The 17971-nt window shown below is 44.2% G+C and overlaps 1 protein-coding gene across 1 annotated transcript in view; it reads left to right on the top strand.

Annotated features, from left to right (window-relative positions):
* The window catches only part of KCNH8 (potassium voltage-gated channel subfamily H member 8), a gene marked incomplete at both ends in the record, with an annotated part of 371332 nt that extends 367856 nt beyond the window's left edge, over positions 1-3476 (top strand). Inside the window, one exon of the mRNA XM_080715733.1 lies at positions 2772-3476. Coding sequence (XP_080571859.1) covers positions 2772-3476 — 705 coding nt within the window. The remainder of the gene's footprint in view (positions 1-2771) is intronic.
* Between the last annotated feature and the right edge of the window lie 14495 nt (positions 3477-17971).

Here is a 17971-nt window from a genome sequence, read left to right as displayed (position 1 = left end):
TATACAATTATAAAACACCAATAAGCCGGGCGTGGTGGTGCACGCTTGTAATCCCCGTGCTTGGGAGGCGGAGACAGGAGGATCGTGCAGGTTCGAAGCCAGCCGCGCTGGCGTAAGAGACCCTGTTTCAAAAATATAAAATAGGACTTCCGGGAAGATGGCGACCGAGAAAAGCGGGGCTTAAGAGTCCCACTAACAACCAATCTCCATTACCACAAAATCAGCGCCTTTCATAGCCAGAAAACACCATCACCAGAGAAACAAAAAAATCACCAGGCTCCAGAGAGAAAGCGGACTGAGAACAGAGCTCAGAGCCACAGAGGAGATACACCGGCCTCACGCCCGAGGACACGGCAGCAGCGCCATAATCCGGCGGCAGCGGTACGTTCACCGGACGGCTACAGCAAGCCGAGGTGAGCCGCTGCGGAACAGCCAGGCGGGAATTTTTGGCGCAGGGAGCATCTAAAGCTCCCAGTGGCTGAGCTCAGCACACGCTGCAGGCACTCAGAGTGGAAATCAAAACCAAGAAGAAATACGTCAGCCTCACAGCCGAGGGCGTAGCAGCAGCGCCATATTGCCACTGGCGGCAGCAGCAGCAAATTCACCGAGTCCAGTACAGCTACATCTGCGTACTCAAGAACAGTGAGTCAAATTGCGGGCCACAGAGGAGAAATCCCAGTACTGTACTTCCTGGGACTTGACCCAGTGGGGGAGTGGCGGTGGCAGAGATATCACACCATAGGAGAACGTGCAACCTGGCACCCCCCATAGTTTAAAGCAGGCCTCTATCGACTCCCTGGGTCAGAAACTCTGTGATACAACCCAGTAAAGGAGTACTGGGGTCAGAGATACTACAGACTCGAGATCCAGAGCACCTTAAGTGAAGCCATAGTGACCCAAGGGAAGAACCCAGAGAAGGCACAAACTTCCAAAATCATGGGAAAGAGGAATAATACTGGAGCAATGAATGCCCACAACCCCACAACATCAGAACCCGATAAAACAGAAAATCAGAGATTTCTAGAAGATCAAATCAGGAAAATAACTGTAGAAATAATAGAGGTGCTTCAAAAAGAACTCAGAGAGAGCCAAAAAGAGATAAAGGATGCAATTAATGAAGTAAAGGCCTCAATTCAAAGCACAAACAACTGATTAGAACACATGGAGAACAGAATCTCACTCTTAGAAGATGAGCAATCCAAAAATGAACGCATAGTTTCTAATCTAGAAAAAAATATCTGACAGCAGGAATCTGACATTGAAGAAATATGGGCCCATTTTAAGAGAGCTAACCTAAGAAGAATTGGAATAGAGGAGGGAAAAGAAAGTGAAACCAAAGGGATCAACAATCTCTTCAAGGAAGTAATTGCAGAAAAATTTCCAAACATAGAGCAAGAGGTTGATACACAGATTCAGGAAACTTATAGAACTCCCTTTAGACAGGATCGGAGAAGAGGATCCCCACGCCACATAATTGTCAAAATGACCAATGTGGAAGCCAAGCAGAGAATCTTAAAGGCAACAAAAGCAAAGGGCCAAGTGACATTCAGAGGCAAACCAATTAGAATCACTCCAGACTTCCCAAACCAAGTTATGAGAGCCAGAAGGGCTTGGAGTAACATATTCCCAATTCTGAAAGAAAACAACTTCCAGCCAAAAATTTCCTACCCAGCAAAACTTTCTATCAAATTAGATGGAGAAATAAGAAGCTCCCATGACAAACAGAAACTGAAGGAATTTATGTCTTCAAAACCAGCGCTAGAGAAAATACTCAAAGAGATTAACTACAAAGAAGAAATAGGTAACACACACCAGAACCAGAGAAACAAGATTTTCCATCCAACAGACAACTAAGATTGGTTATCTGTGGAGATTCATTATTTATGTTAGTCTGTTACCTATCTCTAAAGGGTATTGTTTGCCTTTATTGTTGTTAATTTTTAGGTTTTTTAGTTGGAATATTAATATACCTTCAGATATAGCATTTGGAAATATTTTATCCCATTCTATTAGTAACTGTTAACTCTGTTTACATTGTCTTTGGATATACAATATGTTTTTTATTTTTTAGGGAGTTTGTATACTCTTCTGTTGCCTGTGCCATTGAAATCATATCCAAGAAATCACTGCCAATTTCAATGTTGTGAGGTTTTATGACCCAGATTTTCTTCTAAAAGTTTAGAGTCTTAAGATTTATATTTAGGTCTTCACTAAGTAGCTGAGGCTGTCCGCGAACCGCGATCCTCCGGTCTCAGCCTCCCAAATGCTGGGATTACAGGCATGCAGCACCACGCCCAGTTCTAATTCTTTTTTATTTTGGTACTGGGGATTGAATCCAGGGGCATTCTACTTCTGAGCTATGCCCCCAGCCCCATTTTATTTTTACTTTGAATCAGGGTGTCACTAAGTTGGTGAGGGTCTTGCTAAGTTTCTGAGGCTGGCCTCAAACCTGACAATCCTCCTGTCTCAGCCTCCCAAGTACTAGGATGACAGGTATGTGCCACTATCCCTGACTTACATCTGTAATTCTTATCAAAATCCCCCGAATCCCCGATTAAGAGGGCCAGACTGCCTGTGTCTCTGTAGGTTTCTTTGGAATGAGAATGGCTCGAGGTCAGAACGCATGTCCACCTGCTTACTGAGCACTTGGGTGCGTGGCAGGCTTTCAGGTCTTCTTATTAAGAACACTCACTTCCCTGCCTGGCTGCTCTGAGACCCCCTCTCACTCTGTACCACTAACGATGGCCTTTTCCTTTGCTTCCTCCACGCAGGTAACAACGTTGACTCAGGAGGTCTCCCAGCTAGGCAAAGACATGAAGAATGTTCTGCAGCTTTTAGAAAGTGTTCTGTCACCTCAGGAGCCTTCCCGGTTTTGTTCTCTGCACCCCACCTCCGTGTGTCCCTCCAGGGAGAGCTTGCAGGCCAGGATAAACTGGGGCGCACACCAACCCTGCCTCCACCTGCAAACAGGCGGGACTGCGTATACCCAAGCACAACTCTGCCGCGGTAACATCACCTCTGACATTTGGAGCGTGGATCCCTCCTCTGTGGGGAACAGCCCCCAACAAACTGCGGTTCATGAGCAAAGCCCCGCAGACAGTGAACTGTATCACCCTCCAAACCTCGATTATTCACCTTCCCACTACCAGGTGGTCCAAGAAGGTCATCTGCAGTTCCTAAGGTGCATCTCTCCCCACTCGGATACGACGCTGACGCCCCTGCAGTCCATCTCGGCCACCCTCTCGTCCTCCGTCTGCTCCTCCTCAGAAACATCTTTGCACCTGGTTCTCCCGAGCAGATCAGAGGAGGGGAGCTTTGGTCAGGGGCCCGTTAGTTCCTTCAGTCTGGAGAACTTGCCCGGCTCTTGGGAGCGAGAAGGAGCAACATCGGTCTCTACCAAAGCCTTGGAGAACTTTCCCCTGGAAGTGGTCACAAGCACAGCAGAAGCAAAAGATAACAAAGCCATAAACGTATGATATCAGCACACAGGACTCCGCCACCGAGTTCAAGCCTGCCATTGCATGACAGCTTTAGTTTGCCTTCTCTGCCTCTAGAGGGCATGAAGACCGGGGATACAGGGCTGGGAGCCCTGCAGGAGACATCTTGAGCAGCTGGGGAAAGGCAGAGAGAGCCGCCTCCGTACTGTAGCAGACAACTTCCAGGTCCTAGAAGCAGAAGACAGATTTTTTTTTTTTTTTTTTTTTTTTGTACAGGTGTTCACTTAACTGGTCTGTTTGACAGACTTTGGTAAAAGTCTAAAGACCCTGAGGGTCTGAGCAGCTAGATGTCCCAGACAAAGCTTTTGCGGATCAGTTTTGTCCCGGGTGGCTTTTGTGAAGTGGAGCAAAGGTTCCTCCTGAGTGTATTTCCGAGCAATCTCTGTAGCATTGTTGCCTCGGGAGCGCAGCGCCCGCTGATCTATTTTTCTTTTTGCGAAGGCAAAGGGACAATTATCACTGCATGTCATCTCCTAGACAATCAGTCACATAGAGCTGGTGGCCAGTGGTTAGCTATTCGCACGTTATTTGCCATGTAAATGAAAACGTCTTTATTTATCAGGAAAAAAAAAAGCTATTTTTATATCCTTGGTATGAAATATGTATTTAAACTATTTAAACTATTTATAAAGAAATGGATGTTTTCTTTTCATTTTGGTAAAAAAAAAAAACAAGCTTGCTGTTTTAACAAGAAATGCACTACTGTTATGTATAGTAGATCAAAATTATTTATTATTAAGAGGATGTAGCTTCAAAAGGAATCCCTCTCCCCTTTATCTGCATGGAGTTTGCAACAAATGTAGCCCCTCACGCTTCTGGATTCCCAAAGAAAAGTGAGGCCATATTTTATTAATGAAATAAAAATGTAAACTGTCACTTCCGTGAGCTTTGGGGTGGCGGCAGAGAGGGCTTCCTCCAGTCTGCTGACTAGATCAATGACCTGAATTGAAGCAGCCCCCCCGCCAACTGCGCCAGCAGAACCAGCTCTCCTCTAGGTCTCATTCTTTGGGGTTCAGGAATCCAGAATCGCTCTGCAGAATGTGAGCTAACAATCTACATCAAACCAGTGTGAGCTCAAAGTGGGGAAGAAAACCTGGAGCGCATCCTTCCTTGGTGTCTTTTAGGAGAGATCGTAGACAAGCAAACATTTCCAAACGGAGCCGAGACTCATGAACTGAGGCTGCTGGGAAACATACCAGCTTGCTTTAGGTCAGTGCTTAGCCTTTGGTCATTAAAGCTCCCAACAAAGCTGTGAGCTCCGCACAGCAGTCGTTTTGATCCATATTTGGCAGGGGAAAGGAAAAGTCCCAGATATCGTACCATAGCACCGCTAGGATGCTCACACCACCTAGAACTCAGAACACTCCCTGCATCCCCCCACCCCAACCATCACACACATTCCTATGCTGGGTTTACAATGATTCAACATCTTCATTCAATTCGTATTTTATGGTTGAAGGAAATTTAGGGCCTGACCATCTCAGATACTTCTAGTAGAGATACAGAATTCACATTCTGGAGTCCTCTTGTTTTTATTTCCTGCCACAAAGAATAAACAATCTGAGAACAATATCATTAAAGGCATCTGAACAAACCTAGAGTTCTGATGTTGTGTGAGTCATGTACCCTAAATCTGGTTAGCGCGGCAGAGAGAAAATAGATCTTCTCTAAGAAAAATGAACACGGGACACGTTTATGAAGCAGCTCAGTGCTTTGCACTTCCCCGCCCCAAAATTAAATCTTTCCTTAAGTTCAAGGGAAAATCAAGACAACAGCAATAGTCTAGACTTCATATTTCATGTACTTATTTATATACCCCCTTTTCTCATCCAATCTATGTAATCATTTTAAGGACCATTCAAAAAGAGCTAGTTGGGCTGGGTATGATGGTGCCTGTCTATAAACCCAATGTTTATAGGCATGCACCACCGTACCTGAGACAGGAGGACCACAGATTCAAGGGCAACCTCGGCAACTTAGTGAGGCCTTCTGCAACTTAACAAGACCCTACTTCCAAATAAAAGTAAAATAGGTCTAGAGATTTAACTCAGAGATAGAATGCCTCTGGATTCAATTCCCAGTATCATTTTAAAATAAAAGAGCTAGGTGATGTTGGTTTTTGAATATCCATTTGGCAAACTGCTACTACTATAATTGATACCAACAGTCATGACTGGCATCCTGGCCTTTGAGTACTGGCTATGTACCAACAGATGTTTAGAAACTAATACATGCTGTGTTCTCATATTCTCATCAAATAAGGCTAACAGTTACTTGAGCTCTTTGTTATTATTACCCCTATTTTACAAATAAATAATTGAGACAGATTTTTTTAAAACTTTGCCCATTTGCATTGTTTTAAATAATGGATGCAGTACCCCAGGGGCCACTCTGGGCATCCCTTCCCTCAGGTCCCAAATCATCCTTGCTGCCTTTTGAAACTTTATTAGCAATTAATTTTTTTCAGAATCAGTGAATAGAATATTTGTTTTTTAGGTAGGCCAACAAACAGGATGAATTACTTAAGCACTGAGGATCTGGGGGTGGGAATCTCAGTAAAATGACTGGAAATACCCCTCATGTTCCCATCAGTCTCCTTTTCTGTGTCTCCTCCTAACACCTGACCATAGCAGGCTTAAAAACCAGCTCCCTGACCTGCAGGTAATTACAGTGGGACCGGAATGTGGGGTGCACCTGGGAGAACGCAGAGTTCCCTACATGCGGGTACCCGTCTCATCTCCATCAACCCCACTGAATTCCTCCCTGTCTCCTTCCCTCTCTGTCACTCGTCACTCCAACAGCAAGCAGGGCTCTCCCACATCCAGGGCAGCTCAGAATGATAGGACTTTGCTTTATTTTGGCATTTGCTTTAATAGGCATGCTGTGACATTCTTCCAGAAAACAGGATCCTAGCTTTCCCAGAGCATTAGATTTCCCGAGCACACTGTTGCTTCCGGAGGGCAGAAGCTCTTTTCATCAGGGATACGCTTTGGGATCCCCACATTTTCCTCACTGACTCACCCACTGCGAAAAGAGTAAACCAGCAATCCAGGGAGCACCGAAACAGTTATTTTCCTTATCAGGTGCCTTTTCTTAAAAAATCATATTGAGAACTATAGTTTTCTATGTAGTTCTAATGAAAAGAACCAGGCAGATGGATTATGAGACTTTGTATTAATTCAATCTAAGAGTACATTCCTAATCATTAAGCTGCTTACAAATCGCCCATTATTTATCTCCAATAGACAATGTGCTCTTCCAGAGAAGTGACGGTTAACAAGAACAGTGTTTTCCAGGAGGGTATGAGGTTAGAAGGATACATGCGCCCGAATAGTGGAGGGGTAATGCATTAAAAAATGCAGAAAATTGCCGGGCGTGGTGGCGCACGCTTGTAATCCCCGCGCTTGGGAGGCGGAGACGGGAGGATCAGGCAGGTTCGAAGCCAGCCGTGCTGGCTTAAGAGACCCTGTTTCCAAATAAAAAATATATATGTAATAGGTCTGGGAGTGTAGCCCAGAGGTAGAAGGGCTTCCAGGAACCCCAGCACCACCAAAAAAAAAAAAAAAAAAGAAAAAAAAGAAAAAAAAAAAGCAGAAAATCAGGCTTCAACCCAGTCCCTTTGAATGGAGTCTGGGAATCTACCATTTCATAAATTCCCAGGGTAACTTGCATTAAAGACTGAGAAATGCTCATCTAGAATTCACAGTACCAGTTGGAGTTCTAGTTAGTTTATATATGAGTGGATTAGCATTGAAATTTTGGGAAAGATAGCCCTGAGTCTATAATTCTATAATGAAGAGGCTTGGCTAACCTCTAAATCAGTAGTTTCCAAACTTTAGTGCAAGTAATATATTTCTGGGGAATTTTATTTAAAAAAAATGATTCAGGTCTCTGAAATAAATAAATAAGATATGGACTGAGTGACTCAGTCCATATCTTAGGGGTGATTCAGACACAAAGCCTAGAAACATTGCACTGCATCATTAAAAGATGAATTTTTAGCTGAGCATGGTGGTACATGCTTGTAATCCCAGCATTTGGGAGGCTGAGATCAGAGGATCGCAGTTCACAGACAGCCTCACCTACTTAGTGAGGCCCTCCACAACTTAGTGACACCCTGTTTCAAAATAAAGCATAAAATATAGGGCAGGGGATGTAGCTTGGAGGTCAAATGCCCTTGAGTTCCATACCCAGAACCGCAAAAGAAGATGAATTTTTGCAATGGTATTTCTGCACAGTTTCTAACACATCAATGATTTTTTTTCCATGAAGTGATCAATCACTTCTCCCCAAGAGAGTTTGTAACAAGCATTCATTACTTGAACAAACAAACACACAAACAAAAAACACGAGCGCCGACTATGTGCTACGAATCACCAGTACCTTGTGGTTTGTCATAGAGCTTTTATTTTCTGGTTTTATTCAGATTTTTAAGAAAGAATTAAAAAGAAAAAAATCCATTTTGAGGTCTTATAAACTGGTCAGTTCCTCCCAGGAAGGAAGAAATTATATTTGGATGTGAAGCCAGACAGCTATTTAGTTAGAGAATGATAATTGTTGAGGACGGCCCCAATGTGGAATGAAATTGTAAACATCAGATTATGATTTTATCCATAATAATGAAAACAACCTGTCTGAATAGTTCTTCCCAAGGCTCTTTCTTATGAGTGCATAGTTTATTTTCAAAGGTCATCATTTTAAGACATTGCTTTTACTACCAAAGTCTATAATGCTCCAAATATCATCTTTTCTGGATCACACTCATCACTAAAACTAGAGCCTCGGTCTCTGCGTGTGCAGGCTCTCTTAAAACCTGAGTCCCTGAAAGCTGTCCTTTGCTTTCTTTCGTTGTATACAACAGCAAGTGCTTCCAGTAAACGTGGTGTTGAGAAAGGAGCAGGAGAGGGACAGAAAGAGGCGTTTGCTTCTGACCAGTTTTCCTTGTGACCTTAAGCAACTTACTTTCCTCAATGTCTTCATTAAAAAAAAAAGTGGGGAATTAAAATATATCTAACTTCCAGAGTCCTTGTGCGATTCGATGATGTGATTTATATGAAAACACTGCCTGACACATGATGGACACCAAGCAATGTCAAGTCCTCTTCCCTGGCCTCCCGGCTGCACCCTTCTCTCCTACCTCCCTCTTCCCCTCCTCTCCTTCACTCCCAGTTCCTCTGCCTTTCATGGTGCCCAGCCTCCTCTTCCCCCGCTTCTCCCTGGCTCTCCCTTATTCTCCGTTCCTCTCTCCCCTCCCATCTTCTCTGCTGTCCTTCCCTTTCCTAGTGTCCCCGGCTAACTGCTGGGAAATGTGAGCTCTGGACCTCTTCTATGCATAGGCCAAGACCCAGCACTCATAGCATGGCCCTGCACTCCCTTAGTGAAGTTGACAACCTACTCAGCATTTACCTTTAAAAATAAGAGTGACAGCCCGGCGTGGTGGCTCACTCTTGTAATCCCCGCGCTTGGGAGGTGGAGACAGGAGGATCGTGCAGGTTCGAAGCCCCTTGCTGGCGTAAGAGACCCTGTTTCCAAATAAAAATAGAAAATAGGTCTGGAACTGTAACCCAGAGGTAGAAGGGTTCCACCCCCAGTACCACCAAAAATAAATAAATAAATAAAAGAGTAAACTGGGTGTGGTGGCATACGACTGTAATCCCAATAGTTGTGAGGATGAGACAGGGAGGATCACAGGTTTGAAGCCAGCCTCAGCAACTTATCAAGACTCTCAGTAAGCTAGTGAAACCCTGTTTCAAAACAAAAACTAAAAAAAAAAAAAAAAAAAAAAAGTCTGGGGTATAGCTCAGAGGTAGGCTGCACCTGGGTTCAAGTCCCAGTACCACCAAAAACAAAATAAAAATAAAAAGTAAGAGAGGTTAAGGAGGCAGCAAGGTAGAAAATCATACTTTCTTTGCTCTTAGCCCTTTAGCCCAAATCCATATGGCTTTTGATTTATCTGAATTTTAATTAAGGTCTTTAGAAGAAAAAAAAAAAAAAAGCTGGGCGTGGTGGTGTATACCTGTACTTGAAAGGCTGAGACAAAAAGATTGCAGGATTGAGACCAGCCTCAGCAACTTAGTGAGACACCCAGCAACCTAAGAAAACCCCGTTTTCAAACAAAAAGAAAAGAAGACTAGGGGTGTAGCTCGGAGGTACAACACCCCTCGTTCAATCCACAGTACCCTCCCCCCAAAAAACAAAACAAAACAACAACAAGAAAAAAACACTCTGCAACTGCAGAAAGATAAAAGGAATTTATTCACTATCATGAATATATTCTTCAGTCGCATGCCCTTTAGCTTCTGGGGCAGCCCATAGTTTCTCTATGGAAACTTGCTATTGCTTCAGAAATCACAGGCATAGAGGCGTCCCTCCCTCCAACCCCAGGCCACAGAAGACGCGAGTGTTATCAACCAAAGCCGCAGAACCCTCTCTGTGGCCACCGCGCTGGTGCCCACAGGTCTTCCAGCTGGAAGCAGAACTGAGGGAGCCGCTTCACAGAGAGGCCTTCAAAGCTGGTATCCTGCCCAATAAGTGGGTCCCTCCAGAGGGAATAAGCGAAATGGCACTTCCTGCCGCTCCTGTCCTGAAAGAATATGCCCTTGGGTTGTGTCCTCAGCAGATCCCAGAACAAAGAGCTCAGGAAGACAAGAAGAGAAAAGAGCCCTGGAGACCCAGACCCGCACACTCACACCTCTTCTTCCACAGAATAAGCTGTGCATTCTGGAACAGAAAGCGGCCGGGCAGGCAGAGTGCATCCTAAGGGCAAAACGAAGCTTTCTCGGACTTCTTCCTTTTGGCTTGAGATTTTCCTCCTATGGAGATAAGAATCTAAGGATTAGATAGAATTTGAGGCCGAAGCTACGCCTCTGCATTTTTTGTTTTGTTGCTTTTTTTTAAATAGCTGGCTTGATAAAAATATAAACATACGTATGTGATATAGTTGAGTAACAGGAATAATAAAATGGGAGAAAGTGAGACTTAAAGTGTGTCCATGCCTTGTATTTACCCCCCCCCAAAAAAAATTAATTTGAAGAGATTCTTGTTGTTTAAGAATTTACTCTAGAGTAAAGAATACCCATCTTTTTGGGTCTCCTGCTTTCGATAGGACTATTTTCTCTCATCCATGCTAAGACCCTTGAACTATAGCTGACAGTTTTGTTCTTGGCTATGGTTTATTTGTCCCGAGGGAGAGTTATTTCTGAACTCAGCCTGAGGACCAGTGCTACACGTTGCTGAGGAAGGGGCTCAGAACCCCTGCACTTCTTGGGGGACACAGAGTCCTCTGAGAAGCCACCGCTATGTGTCAAGCGCGGAGTGTCATTGGCTCCCCTTGCTAGGATCGTCAGTGGTATCTAGGAGCCACCAGGTTGAAGCAGCTTCTTAAAGGTTGCCATGGTAACCTATTGCCCCAAATGATCTCCTCTTGCTCTCATCAAGCAGCCTGTGGAATCAGATCAAAGAGTCACCTTTGGTTTCTAATACCCAAAGGGTACTCGAGCCCTAGAACCGAATTGCTTGGTATATCTCCAGTTAACGTACATGAAAACTGAATGTGCATGCACGCCTCTGCCATCTTGTACTCCATTAAGATGTACAACTACAGTGCACCAATAAAAAAATTTTAAAAAGGATCAAGGAAATGGCATTTAGGACGCTTGGTTCTCAAAGTATATAGTCTGTGGAAGAGCAGCAGCTTTATTGAGAGCATGTTAAAAATGCAAAATCTTAGGCGTGGTGGCACACACGTGTCATCCCAGCATTCGGGAGGCTGAGACAGGAGGATCGTGGTTCGCGGACAGCCTCAGCTACTTAGTGAGGCCCTCTGCAACTCTGTGAGACCTGGTTTCAAAATAAAGAATAAGAAATAGGTCAGGGGGTGTAGCTCGGAGGTCGAATGCCCCTGGGTCCCATCCCCAGACCTGCAAAAAAAAAAAGAAAAAAAGAAATGCAAAATCTAAGCCAGGCATAGTGGTGCACGCTTGTAATCCCAGTCGTTTAGAGGCTGAGGCAAGAGGATCGCAGGTTCACGGCCAGCCTCAGCTACTTACTAAGGCCCCCTATGACTTAGTGAGACCCTGTCTCAAAAATAAAGAATAAAAATAGGGTTAGAGGTATAGCTTAGAGTTAGAATGCTTCTGGGTTCAATCTTTAGTACTGCAAAAAAAAAAAAAAAGCAAAATCTAGGACCCCTCCCAGAATTACTGAATCTGAATCTACTTTTTTTTTTTTTTTGTGGGTCTGGGGATTGAACCCAGAGGAACTTGACTTCTGAGCTATGCCCCCCCGTCCCATTTATTATTCTTTATATTTTTTGAAACAGGGTCTCACTAAGTTTCAGAGGGCCTCACTAAGTAGCTGAGGCTGTCTGCAAACCACGATCCTCTAGTCTCAGCCTCCTGAATGCTGGGATCACAAGCATGCATCCCCACGCCCAGCTCAAAATCTACATTTAACAATTTAAAATCTACATTTAATAATTTAAAATGTAGACTTAAAATCTACATTTTAACAAGATTCCCAGGTAACTTATGTGCATGGGACAGTCTTAGAAACACTGGCATAGATACTGGCTGTAGCTATCCATGAGAACCAGTAGCCAAATCATGGAACCAACCCAGGTGTCTATCAACAGATGAATGGATTACGGAAGTATGGGATACATGCATAGCAGAATTCTACTCAGCAGTAAAGAACAAAATTGTGTCATTTGCTGGAAAATGGTTGAACCTGGATAATAACATTAGGTTGAGTGAGATTCACCAGTCTCAGAAAGTAAAGGGTCTTATGTTTTCTCTCATATATGAAAGCTAGGGAGTAATCAGGATACACAGGCAACTTTAGATAAAGGAGGAAAACCCCAGTGGAGCCATATAGGGGATCTATGGGGGTGTCAGAATTAAAGAAGGAAGCCGGGCATGGTGGCGCATGGTTGTAATCCCAGTACTTGGGAGGCTGAGACAGGAGGATCGCAAGTTCGAAGCCAGCCACAGCTATTTAGTGAGGCACTCTGCAAATTAGTGAGACCCTGTTTCAAATAAAGAATAAAAAAATAGGGCTAGAGGTATCACTCAGAGGTAGAATGTCCCTGGGTTCAATCTCAGATATTGAAAAAAAAAAAAAGAATTAAGAATTAAAGAAAGAGCCGGACATGGTGGTGCACGCTTGTAATCCCAGCATTCAGGAGGCTGAGACTGGAGGCTCCCGGTTCGTGGACAGCCTCAGCTAATTAGTGAGGCCCTCCGCAACTTAGTGAGACCTTGTTTCAAAATAAAGAATAAAAACAGGGCAGGGGGTGGAGCTTGGAGGTCAAATGCCCCAGGCCCTCAAAAAAAAAAAAAAAAAAAAGACTTAAAGAAGGAAATCCTTACATTGATGTTATGTGCATATGTTAAATTATCAATGTCATTCTCACATACAGAGAAAGGAAGGGTGTGGAAAAGGAGCCGGGGGATGCTCGCCAAGTGCTGTGTGCATGTACGTCCCTATCACTCTGAACTTCATTATGATTTGAGACTACAATATAATAATAAAAATATATTTAAAAAAGTAACTGTTTCCAAAAGGCAGACTCATGGCTCCAAGCTCAAAGATTCTGAGTTTCTGAGTTAGTTTATCCGGGTGAGATCCAAGTACAGCTAACATTTTAAAACTCTCTGGGTACTCCAGTGTATACCCAGGGTTGAAAAAACACTTCTCTAGACCAGCAGTTTTGAAAATCTAGTACCCTGGCCAGCAGCAGCAGCAGCAACAGTAGTGCAAGGACTTGACATGCGAAATCACAAAATCACAGGCTCTGCTACAGACATATAAAATCAGGAACTCGGAGGAAGGATGCTGAATCCAGTGCCAGCTCCAGTTTGGGAACTACTGCTGCAGTCTAGCTGACAAGAGAAGGGGGCTGAAAGAGATCTTAAGCAGGAAGGGGTATGCACGTAATAATAAGGTAGATCATAAAAGGTGTCCGATATCAACATCTTCCTGGAGACTCCGCACTCTATTTCAAATGGTCCTCTATTCTAAAACCATACTAATTGTTTTCCATCCCTGTAACCAAAATACCTGGCATGAACTATGCAGATTTCTTTGGGCTCACAGATTCCAGGGTACGGTCTACAGTTGGCCAACGCCAAGACAGACATCATAGAGGCACTGGATGTGGCGGAGGATGGTTGCATATCTCATGGCAGCTGGAAAGGAGAGAGTGACGTGAAGTGGCCAGAGACAGATGGAGTCCCCAAGGTCACATCCCCAGTGACCTGCCACTTCTAATCACATCCCACTTGCTTCTAATTAGAGTTATTAACTCTTAAAGGTTTTATCCACTTGTGAGATTAGAGCCCTAATTCAATTATTTACCTCTGAACATGTTTTACATTGCCAAAACATGAGCTTTTTCAGGGGACATTCTCTATTTCAGCCAGAAAAATAATACATGCACATTTCATTTCTTATTAGAATAAGCTTCCCACCTTGCCATATCTTCTATTTCTACAGTTTAAAGCAATGATATCTTTGTGAAGAATGTTGTTCTAAAGCCAGGCACATGATGGAGCACGTGTGATCCCAGTACTTGGCAGGCTGAGACGGAAGGATCACAGGTTCAAGGCTAGCCTCAGCAAGTTAGCAAGACTCTATCTCAAAATTTTAAAAAATAAATAAATAAAATTTAAAAGGGCTGGGGGTGAGCCAGGCATGGTGGCACACGCTTGTAATCTAGAAGGAGCTTGGTCCGTAGACAGCCTCCGCTACTTAGTGAGGACCTCTGCAACTTAGTGAGACCCTGTTTCAAGATAAAAAATTAAAAATAGGGCTGGAGGTGTAGCTTGGAGGTAAAATGCCCCTGGGTTCCATCCCCATATTGAAAAACATAGGGCTGGAGGTGTAGCTCAGAGGTAGAATGCCCCTGAGTTCCATCCCCAGTACCCTCCCCCAAAAAATGCCCTAGGATAGCACCAGCACATCTCAGTTTATGAGGCTGAACTTGGCCAAAGCGTGGACAGCAAATCATAACTGTAGATCTTGTGAGCCATGCCCCTGAGCCTACGAACAATGCGTCCCAAGGAAAACCTGCTGGATGTTTATACTTGTGTTGTTCACATGGTTGCTGTGTTCAGAAATCAGGACTTTAGATTTCAACACAGAACCAACTCCACTGGTCTATTTTGGTCACATCCATAGAAAATATCTAATCATCTATAATCTGACTGTGGAGAAGTAGAACCTACTAACAATGAAATGCACAAAATAACGAGAAGCCAATTTTTCTATTATGGGGAAATGTTTTTTTATTTTAATGCTGCCTACGTCTGCCGTAGCAATCCTTTACAGAGCCCCCCTTTTTTATATTGCTGTTTTGTGCAGTGCGGTGCTGGAGACTGAACCCAGGGCTCTGCGTCTGCTAGGCAAATGCTTCACCACTGAGCTACATCCCCAGCCCCACAGAGATTCACTTCAAACAGGTCGATTTGATGTTTGCATCTGGAGTACCTATGCTCTAGGGTTTATATAGTTAGTCCAAACCAATAGGTCTGCATTTATCTAATATGCAGTGAGAAATGTCTTTCTAAAGATATTTCCCAAAGTAAATGCAAAGAATGAGACTTGGGCTAACGTGAGCTCTGTTCTCAACAGATTCTTGACCTCTTTCTTTATTCCTTCTTCTCTGAGATGGGGATATTTTCATTTGCATATCCCAAAGTAACAACTTTAGTGAAATAATTTATTCGAAGATGACTTCAGTAAACATTGGTTGGGGAATGGGGAAGTGAGACAGGGGAGAAGGAAGCCCAGAAGTAATAGATTATTGGGCAGATGACCACTGAGAGCCACCGAGCTCGGTCACCTTCGGCGGTTCTGGAAGACATGGTCGAACATGCAGAGGAGTCATCCTTCCTGATGAGGAAGAGGCCAAACTATCCCTCCTCCAACGCTAGAGGCTGCTCAGAGGTGTGAGCCCCACGGTCTGGCTGGCCTGCCTCTGTGCAAATGCAAAGCCAAAGCCTTCTCAGAGCCCCGGTTGCCCGCAGTGCATGCCTTGGGCATGGCGTGGAATCGTGTGCACACGGTGGGTATGGGCACAGGCTGCACAAGATGTGTGCCAAGTCCAGCCACGAGTTGGAGAAACTACACCGTAATTTAAAGAGCAAATGCTTAGTATAAAGAATTATTAATAGAGGACTGGCTCCTAAGAAAAGAAGAAAGAGAATGCTGGAGAATGCCCTGTGGTGAAGGGAGGTGCCCCAGGAAGGAGCACACGGGAGAAGGGTCCCTGGCAAAGTGCAGACTCAGTTGGAGGAAGTGTGTGTACTGCCTACTGAGAGGGTTGCTGGGATGCCCGGATCAGAAATGATTCATAATCACCAAACTGAGGCCGGGGGGAAGGCTAATGCATGCTGGACAAACACAATCTCACTCCTGGGGTGCGGATGAACCTAGGCTGGCTGGAGAAATGGCAGGCTGAAGAGGAGCGTGCCCAGGGTTCCGTGCCTACCTCAGAAGCCGCCAAGCAGCAACACAAGAAACCAGTGTCTCCGCAGCACCCTCTACTGGCAAAGAGAAGCATTACAGGCCCGATATCCAGCAGGATGGGTTCCAGGAGCGAGGCAGAGAAATACTCACACAAGATCCACTGTGTGAAATAAATAGAATAACATGTATTAGAACTGCTTTTCAGACTGTGAGGTTTTCCTTGAAAGTAGTTTTAAACAAGTGTTTTTATTCAAAAACATCATTGGAATTATTGCATATGATAAAACCGTGTGTGTGTGTGTGTGTGTGTGTGTGTGTGTGTGTGTGTGTGTGTTTATTTACTTACTTACTTATTACTTATTTGTTTTGAAACAGGAAATTGCTAACTGGCTGAGGCTGGCCTCAACCCTGAGCCCCTCCTGTCTCAGCCTCCCAAGTACTGGGACTGCAGGCCTGCACCACCATGACGGGCTAAAACTAGATCTTTTACTGACATCACCAGTTGATTAGATTTTGGAAACTCCCTTCAGCACATGCTCTTCCTAGACAGGGTTTGTCTTCTGTGTGCCATGGTTCTGAATTGACTCCCCTGTTCATACACATCTTCTTTCATGGCCCTTTAGTGGGAACCAAGGCTTCCTCCCATAAGTAATGACACGTGCAATATTTTCATTTGCATCCACAGAGAAGGGCTCCGGCATATCTTTAGTTTCTTTGTGGCAAGTTTCGGTAGGCACAGGGGACAGTGAGGACGATGGTCTGGTAAGAGTGGACATGCTGTGGCTGAGCAGTCAACATGCCTCGGCATCTTCCCTCAAAGCCGTTCGGTAAACGACATCACTTTCTTCCGCTCTGGTCAGCACAGAGTTCAGCGCAACCGAATCGCCCAGTTGGTATCCTGTGGTTTTGCACACTTTCTCTCTTACCTTCCTCTCCAGCGATGTGACTGTCAATTACAGTATCTCCTTGAGATGTCTTTGTCATACATTCATCCAATTAATTAACCTCTCCCCAAATAAATTAACCTCCTGACCCATTAGTGCGCTTCTGACTATTAATTTATTGTTTCCTTCATTGATGTTCATAGTCAGTCACGACTCTTAAAAATAGAAAAACAATTTGTCCTAGGGTCTGCTGATGGGTCAGAACATCCTCCTTCTTGCCTCTTCCTTCATGCTTCAAGTAGCTTTTAAGGTCATCAAAAGGATGCATTCCCAGCACAGCATCAACTCATGGGCACAGAAACCAAAGACAACAAGAGTTGACTATGGATGGGGACGCACATTCTGTTTTGAGACTTGGAGACATGGTAGAACAACAGGCATTCTGAAGAAACTGTGTCACAGTGACTGAAAAGAGGCCATATGGCCACTGGTAGAGCCTCCAAGGAGAAGATGGATGGGGTGAGTTGTATTCTTCCAGGTGGTCTCTAAAACCTTTCCTCGGCCAGTTGTGGTAGCATACACCTGTCATCTCAGTACTAGGGATGCTGAGACGGGAGGACCACGGGCTTGAGCCCAACCTCAGCAACTTAGTGAGACTCTGTTTCGAACTAAAAATAAAATAAGGGTGGGAGTGTAGCTCAGAGGTAGAATGACCCTGGGTTCCATCCCCAGTATTACAAAATAATAAATGAATAATATAATATAAGCTTTCCCTGGGTTGAGATGCTCCAATCATTGCAGAAATGAGATAAAAGCAGTTAATAAAACATTTCATGAATCGCTTGGGTTATACTCAGATGTGATGGAAACTAGAATTGATAGTCTATAGAAGAAAGGAAGGTAATTTTCTAGTCACAAAAATGAGGGAAAAAAATTTGGATAGTAGATAGTCAAGTAGCATATGCCCCAACTCACAAAGTTTGTTTGTTTGTTTCTTTGTTTGTGGGTCTGGGGATGGAACCCCGGGGCATTCGACCTCAGAGCGACACCCCCTGTCCTATTTTTTATTCTTTATTTTGAAACAGGATCTCACTAAAATGAAGAGGGCCTCACTAAGTAGCT

This window comes from Muscardinus avellanarius, assembly GCF_963383645.1.
Source record: "Muscardinus avellanarius genome assembly, chromosome: 18".
In the NCBI taxonomy this organism is placed as follows: Eukaryota; Metazoa; Chordata; class Mammalia; order Rodentia; family Gliridae; genus Muscardinus; species Muscardinus avellanarius.
Note: the sequence above shows the minus strand (reverse complement) of the source record. Positions and strands in the feature narration are given on the sequence as shown.